This window comes from Geospiza fortis, unplaced genomic scaffold (genome assembly GCF_000277835.1).
Source record: "Geospiza fortis unplaced genomic scaffold, GeoFor_1.0 scaffold138, whole genome shotgun sequence".
NCBI classification, from domain to species: Eukaryota; Metazoa; Chordata; class Aves; order Passeriformes; family Thraupidae; genus Geospiza; species Geospiza fortis.
In genome coordinates this window covers 7,810,695-7,819,052 of record NW_005054307.1, presented here as the reverse complement: position 1 = coordinate 7,819,052, position 8,358 = coordinate 7,810,695, and the positions used below count along the sequence as shown (strand labels likewise).

The 8,358-nt window shown below is 37.2% G+C and overlaps 1 protein-coding gene across 1 annotated transcript in view; it reads left to right on the top strand.

Moving 5' to 3' along the window:
• Nucleotides 1-8,358, top strand: part of CDK14 (cyclin dependent kinase 14) — a 314,376-nt gene that overhangs the window by 145,714 nt on the left and 160,304 nt on the right. The window contains exon 7 of the mRNA XM_005418584.2: nt 2,755-2,817. Coding sequence (XP_005418641.1) covers nt 2,755-2,817 — 63 coding nt within the window. The remainder of the gene's footprint in view (nt 1-2,754; nt 2,818-8,358) is intronic.

The window sequence follows — 8,358 nt, the reverse complement described above, 5'->3', positions numbered from 1 at the left end:
CCAAAAGACTGCAGCACAACTGACTCTGTAAGGTTTCCAGGATTCTGAGGGAATTGCTGCTTACACTGACTTTCAGGTAGACATGTTGAATCAGTTTTTGTAGGTTTTGGTGGTTAAACTGATGGCAGAAGGTTATATCAGGCTCCCAGTTGTCTTTATCCTTAGGGTAGGAAGAATAGGTTAATGATAGATAGCACAAACATGATCATCATTGATGTTTCTGTATAGAGAAAATGCATCCAAATAGTAACTGAAATATAAGCATAAGAAAATGTGGTTATCTTCACCATTTGTTACAAGTATATTGAAAATAAAAAAAATTGACTTATTGCTATTCCTAAAGTTGTGACTGAATAAAATTAAAAGCTTTTGGTGAATAAAAATGTGCAGTTAGTGTGGGTGGAGTGGTGGGGCTTCAGGAAGGAGACATTGGGTTTGTCTTCCTCTGATCTGGTTTCTGTCAGCTGACTGGTTGCAAATCCTAGAAATCAGTGGAAGGTGAAGGAGGCATAAACCTCCCACCTACCAGGTTATCTGTTGTTCACAAAGGCTGAAAGATTGAACTGTGGGCAAATCACAATTCCTTGAGCCAGCCCATGCGAGGGAGCATGCTGTGCTCAGGGACCACGATGGCTGTGAGGATGGGACAGTGCTTCCCTGGCCACCCTAATGGGCTTTCTAAAGTGATATTTCAGGCTTTTCTTTAAACATCTATTGAGCACTGCAGGTGCTAGCAGTATTCAAACACTGGTGTGTCTCATGAATAACAGATAGTCAATAAAATGAGTGGATTCCCACAAATTTCTTATTTGACATCAGTCATCACCTGTAGTAATGGTGCTACAGCTGATATTAAGGCAGGTTCTTGTGCTGGGATTAGTACTCAGAACCTGTTAGTTTATTAAAACAAATGACAAGGTTAGCTGATGACTTTAAGTATGTTTTCTTGGTGTTCATAGAGTAAAAAAACCAAAAATGTGTTATGTGTTGATGTGTACTGAGGGGTGACTGGTCCATTTGTGGCATGGTTTACTGATGCAGTCCCAGAAAGCTTCATTACCACCATAGTCAGTCAAAACACAGGAGATAAAATAGTGCCAAATATGCATGAAGTAGAAAATGGAAGAGGAGAATGGAAGAGGGATTTGTACCTTAAGGCTCCAGATTTTACAGAAATGAGGAATAAGTCTCTAAACTTAAGAATCTTTATGCAAAATGCATTTCTTTGACACTAACAATTCACTGGTAGAATATTTTTAATTAATCTGAAAATTTTCTTCGTAAATGCATTCACTAATTTGTAAACTATAAATTGAATAATTGCCGTCTGTGTCTTGCATTTTGAAATAATCTTCATTCTGTTGTATGCAGTGTGGTTTGCCTGCTTGAGCATGCTGTTCATTTTGGGATTCGAGCAATTTCCTGTAGTCAGGGCTCTTGCTCTCTTGGAGCCATGTAAGAATTTGTGAAATAGTTGTGCTAGTGCAGAGCCTAATAATCCTGTGCATCTTCATGTCTTTGCTATTTATTTCCACATGCACAACGTGTTTTTGTAGTTTGTGATTTCAGAAGCAATTACATATGATAGTTGTGGCTAGAACAAATTTTGTGTCTTGGGTGTGAACTCTGCTATGTATCTGCATAACTCTGCAAAAGAAAGCTAAAGAATGCCTCCTGGTTTGGCAAATGGTGCACAGAGACACTATTCTGCTGTGTGGAAAGCAACTTTTGTCCAAAACTCTCACTTTGAAAACCGCCTGTATTTATATGGGCTCTTGTGTATGTGAGGCAGGTATTGCCAAGTAGCTTTTCAAGGAATGTTGGATGATTTTTACCAGATGTGTTCAGAAACCAGATGTGGGAGGCAGAGTCTGTCTCTGAGTATTTGCTGGTTAATCAAGCGCATATTTTTGCTTTTTTTATTCCAAACATAATTCCAGAAGCTGAGTTGTGCAAGCACATTAGAGAAGCAACATGCCGTTTGTCTGAAACTCTGCTGCTGAAGTGTAGAAATGTAAGAGAAGAATTCAGAGAAAAGTGTTTCCATAGTAAAAACTATAAATATTTATTCATTAAAAATAACATGAATCTATGCATTGCAAACCTTCTTCTTTTTTTTCCTGAAGAGGTTTCATGGGGTTTTATATTTGCAGGGAATATAGGTAACTATGAAGTGAAAACTTAGGTTTGAATTTTCCATGATGTTCTTTTCTAAAGTATCTGTACTTAATGGCTGTACATGTCCATAATATGTGCTTCTTTTTGAGATGGAAAATACCATTCAGTACTCTGATATGCAATACCTTTCAGCTATATTTTCTAAACCTTTAACCCATCTTAATCTAGGATCACTATAAAATTGTATTTAAAGGGCAATGTTATAATGTGAACAAGGGGAGTTGAATGTGAAATTCTCCCTTTAGGTTCATCCTCTTCTGTCTAGATATTATCTTTGTGGTGTTGATGGTGATACTGTCCTTATAAGTTTTGGAATGGTATTAAAATTCAGGTAATTAATCTACCAAATGCAGGGTGTTAGAAAAAAATATTAATTTGCATTTGTTGAATATTCATATCAGTTATCAAGGCTGTTAAATGAAATTAGTGTAAAGGTTCAAATGTGTGTTTGCACATGTGTGGCTGAAAAAAAAAATCTTATTTTCCATTTGTTATGTCCACTCCTAAGTAGAGGGGTATTTATTACTGCAGTCATATGGATATTAATATGGTTTTCTCCATCTGACTTTCTTTTAGCACACTGATTTATGTCAGTACATGGACAAACACCCTGGAGGGCTTCATCCAGAGAATGTGAAGGTAAGAGTCAAAAAGAGCACACATTCAAGGCAAATGCAGTAGCAGTAACTTTGAAAAAATGTCATGTCAGTTGTATCATAGAAACTGATTACTAGCTAAAGGGAAAATGCCTGGCATATTAACTGTATTTTTAAATATTTGTTTTCTTTGAAAATAATTACAAATTCAAGTATTTGAGCATTCCTGCAATAGAATTTCAGAGGTTTGTAAAATTGACTCAGAGCCAAAATATTTGAATGCTGTGAATGCTGTTAGCAGTGTTGGTAATCCCTCCCCTCCATGTAAACATTTGCTCTTAAGACAATACTGCCCTAAAACCCCAGGGAAAACATGATTTAGGCTGTCAGTGCTAGATATTCTGTTAGGTAAGTTAGTGTGGGTTCATCAGGTTTGAGGGAACTCTAATTAATTGTATTAGCTGAATGTGCTGCTTTTATATGAACAGATAAATTCTTCCTTAATCTTTTTGCACACTTTCTTGGATGAGATCAGCATTTTCATAGCTGATCTCACTTTGGGAATTTTTTTTTCCTTCTACGTAGATACTTAGAATCATCACACAGGAAAGGGAGAGTTTATTATCAGGATTTAATGGAAAGGTAGATGAGTAGAGACTTGATCCAGTTACTATTTGGGAAGTCAGCCAAATTATTTTAGCATGAAATGGAAGCCAAGCAGACATGCAGAATGTGTTGTGTGTGTATAGATCACTCAGATGATCTTTGTTACAATTGTCTTGCACTTGGACATCAGTCCCATTGTTTTCTACTTTGGAAGTGTTTAAGTCTTCACTTGTCATACTGGGAACTTTATTCCAGGATGGAACTTACTGAAACATAGAAGTTCATGAAAACTCTCTGTCTTTCCTGGAAAAGCCAGAAAGCCTGTTTAGTTAAAAAAAAAATTAAAAAGAGGAAGTATTTTTTCTTCTGCTCTAGCTGATCATTGTTGCACATCACGTAGCTTCATTAATTTTCTGTTCTTTGAATGAAAAGTACATACAACATATGAATTTCAATAAGAATTACTACCATCTAAAAAAAAGAGGAAACTTCCTCCTTACTGCATATATTTGGGGAAAAGGACCCCAAAACAAACCAATACACTCACAGACCTTGAGTGTGTCACTAAAGGGGGTGAGGTAGGACCTGCTTTTCGACCTCTGAAAATTCTGAGCTTTCTTCCCTGCTCAGGTTCCTAAGCAGAGTTTCAGGTGTTAAATGTGCTTGTTAGACCAGGGGGTTGTGTTTCATTTCCCCATGTGGATACTTTTAACTTAATTTCTCTGAGTTTTGGGATAAATGAAGACTGGCTATTAAGATTCTTTGTCCTGCTTCAGATTTATAAGTCTTGCTCCAAGGCTGCAGTGCTGTGTACCTCAAGGTCTGATACGCGGTAGTTGTTGTAGCCCTGCTAAAAAAGACATAATAATTCAAATAATTGTACTTTTGTTTAATCACATCAGGCCCAGTGAGCTTGTCTTTGAGGAGGATGGATATAGACACATTATTTGGCTTGCTGGTACATCATCCTCTGAATCCTGAGATACCTGTCTTTTAAAACAGGAGCCTCAGAGGGAACTGCAGCAGCATTTCCCTTTCAGATTTTGCTGCATGTATTCCTGTGGTTATGTGTACCATTTGTCAGTCCTCAGAAACACCTTTGAAGCTTATAGACACATTAGAAATATTTGTTTGAGTAGTGAAGTGTAGAATCCTGATGTACTGCTGGTTTAAGTTTTTAAAATTCCAAATGGATTATTAATAAGAGTGGGAGGAGGCAGGGTGCAGAAAAGAAAAAAAGCAAATTGCAAGTTGGAGCAGATGAAACTTCAATCAGCAGACAAAACATGAGAAATCCCATTGAACAATTAACTTTTTTTTCTCTTAAATAATACTGATGAAAATCAGTTATATATATTTAGAAGTCTCTCTTGCCAGGCCAGCAACAAAGGCTAGTCCTAATCATGCAGTAATTACTAAAACCAGGCATGATGATTTGAGGTCCTACCATTTTAATGAATGAATCAGCCTGCTTGGGAATTTCAGTGCAATACCTGCTCTCAAGGCTGAATTAAAAATAGCCCAAGAGAGTGATTTCTTTGGCTGGGAAGACAGAAACCCAGTCAGATATGATAAAAATTCTCAGACCTTCACCAGCATGCCAAACTAGAAGTGCTTTGCTCTTTTGTTTCAGAGGAAGTAAGATGGTTATTTCATAACCATTTCATTTTAATGCTTTGTTGTGCTGTACGCAGTTTGTTGACTCATGCAGTTGGGGATCTGAGACTTTACCACCTTGTTTTGGTTTTAGCTTCTGGGCAAAGTTATCTGTTTGGATCCACAGCTGATTTCCAAGGGTTAAGCTGAGCTATATGAATTAGCCTTCTTTCCCTGCCAGCCCCTTCTTTCTAGAGGTCCTTCAGTAATTTCACTTTTAGTCAGACTTTTGGACCCTGTTTGTTCAGAATCAGTGGTTATGTGATCCCTAAATCCATTTTAAAAGCTTCCAGTTGAGCAATTATATTCCAGTAGCAATAAATTAGTCTCGGCTCTCTGGGGCTAACCTGTGGGATTAAGCCATTGATGCTCTCCCAGCATGACAAAAGACCCCCTGCCTTTTAATTTTGTTCTTGAGGAAAGTATTGCCTATTGATGGATATTCCTTCTGGCTTGTTGCCAGTTATTATAAATACAAACCCACATAAGCACATATTTTTCTTTTTCCAAAGAATATGTACAGTAGTTCCTGTTAAACAGTATTTTATAGGAAGGCAGATGCAAATTACCTCTTGCCTTCTATAGGATATCTTCAGCTTAATTATATTTCTGAATTTTCTCTGTATTTGCAACGTAAAGACAATGCTTGTTCCCTCAGGCTTACTTTTAAATGAAGACTCATAAATAGAATAAAAATCTAAATTACTTTGATAGACACACATATTGTTGTCCCCTCAGGTACTGTGCTTGACATTGCCTTTCTTTGTGGTTTTAAATAGGCTATTTGCTGTCATTTAACTATTTTAAATAAAGACTGAGCAGGATATTATAAGTATGTGTAAGTATAAAGAAGAATGTCTCAGTTGGCAGTTATAGAAGTCCAGGGACAGTATGCTTAGGCAAATGAAACAAGTATTAGGTTTAGCATTTTTATTGGTATGTCTGTATTGACACATAATTTCAGGATTTCAGGATTTTATTATTTGTGGGTGGAGGCACAAGTCTTACAAATAACATCAGGCTTTAAACCCTTCAAGTGATGCTGAGATGTTGTTTTAAAAATGCTTGTCCCTGATAATGTTAAGCCAGTCATTCTGATGACATAATTGCAGTCAAGTACCTGAAACATTTTCATCAGCTTGAAGGGAAATTGGCATAAAGCAGTTGTCAGTCCATATATTCTGCAGACTCCATTAGGTCCAAATATACAATTATTTACCTCTTTGGCAGCTAACAAACTTGCATGTCTAGCACTTATATATAAGTATGTATTCATATTCTGTGTACAGTGTTGTAGTTAGCGATGTTGAGGAAAAGGGTAATCAGTTAATTCTCTGTGTAGTACACATGGCCTCATCTTCTCCTGTCCAGTTTAAAGGATGTCTTTCTCAGTTTTTCCACAATTGAAGGCAAGCAATAAATCTTAAATACATGGCCCCACATATAATTATGTTTCTGCTGGAAGCTACTGCTGCAGCCCTGTCCATGACTGGAAATAGGAATTGATTTATGTGTGTACTGTGTGGTGCTTGCCAAGCTGCAAAATGTGCTATTGCAAACTGAGGTACAAGATTTGCTCCTGACTCTCCCTGTGCTGTTCCTCTTGGCATAGACTACCGAAACCTGTACTCCCGGCTGTCTTTCCTACAGATGTTGCAGCCTTTAGAGATAGTTCATGCTCAATTGGAACATCTGGATTGCTTCCTACAGCAGGAACTCTAATGGGTCAGAGCAACTAGCTGACCCTACCAGTGATATTTTTTTGTGTTATGATCTTCATTCTGATTTATGTCCCTTTCTGTCTGGTACAGGGCTATTTCCACCAGTCTTTTTGTCTAACCTTCTTGGTTCTTCTGAGCCTTTGTTTGCAGTTGCCCATAAATGGCTCTGGTTTTGTAAATTCTTAATTTAAGTGTCTTTTTATTTGTGCATTTCAGCATGTCCTGTGAAAATGTAACTGTTCTTAGCTTATTTTAATATTTAAAATATCACCTTCATTTTAACTTTGTCTTTTACTCCATATTACTGCATTCCCAATAATGCACATAAATTCATCTTTATGCGTTGATGTGTTTATTTTATAACTGAGTTTGTTCACTGTAACTCCTGTTACTGGTAGAATAAGTAGAGCAAAGGCTTGCATCTGTCATGCCTGCATTGCTTGTTTGCATCCCTGCCTTAAAAATAAATCTATTAATGAAAGCTGATTTGCTCCCTAATTAGTGATGCTGCCTTGAGATAGTTGAAGTCTTTTGAGAAAAGCATCCTGAATTTTTTCTCTCTGCCTTTTTTCTTCTACTTGCAGTGTTAGAGGTAATATCAATTTGCATGAGTATTTGACAGAAAAACCCCTCATCTTTGGCAATATAAAAAGACACTTGCGTCTGACCCACTGTTCCTTAATCCAGGAACACCAGTCTGAATGACAACAGGTTTTCAACCAGACAAAAACTGTCCCTGTCTCTTAATTGCTCTCAAAATCTTTTACTTCAGGCAACTTGGAAGCCTCCTGTAGTCTGCTGTGACCAGAGGGGGAAGGAACTTGCAGTTTGTTCTTATTCTATCTGATATTGCTGCACTGATTTGTTCTTCTCCCTGGGCACTTTTTCTCTTCCTAGGGCCAAAAAGTGTTAAGAAGAAAAAGGCAGACCCTCTTGTTGAGCTTTGCATGCAGGCAACAAGAATATTTAGCCTTCTCCCAGGAGCCTTCAAGACTTCAGCTCTTACCCATCTCAATTTTGAGCCTTCCTTTCTCCTAGGAAGCAGAGTACAGCAGTCTTCTGGGCATAATGGATGGATATTTTTGAAGCAAAACCTTAACTAACTAAGCCCTACCCCCACCAGAATATTTTAAAATGTGTTTTATGGCTGCAATACTGAGTCAGGGTATGTGGCAAAATGAGGATTGGGATTTGGGTACTAAGTTTCCTAGGGCAGCCCAATAATCTCCGTAAAAATATGCTTATGTTTCAGTAAAATATATAATTAGGCTGTCTAAAAACTTTATATTTTAAAAGGAATGTATTAGATAGTAATTAGTGAAACACAATGGGATGCTGCAACATTTTTCTGTGCTAAATGTTCAAGAAGAGGTCGGTCAACTTTATAGCAACTATATAGCTAAAAAACCCAGATATGATAAAAATACTGTGTTTGTTAAATCAAGGGTTTAATGGTGGTCTCCATAACATTGGATTGAAAATGTTTAAATACACTGGGTGTTAAATGATATTATCTGAAATCTCTGGAATTTAGTCATTTATGATATTCATGTATTCCTTGCTGCACTGTAGCACTGTGAGCATTGTCCTTAACTAATGGT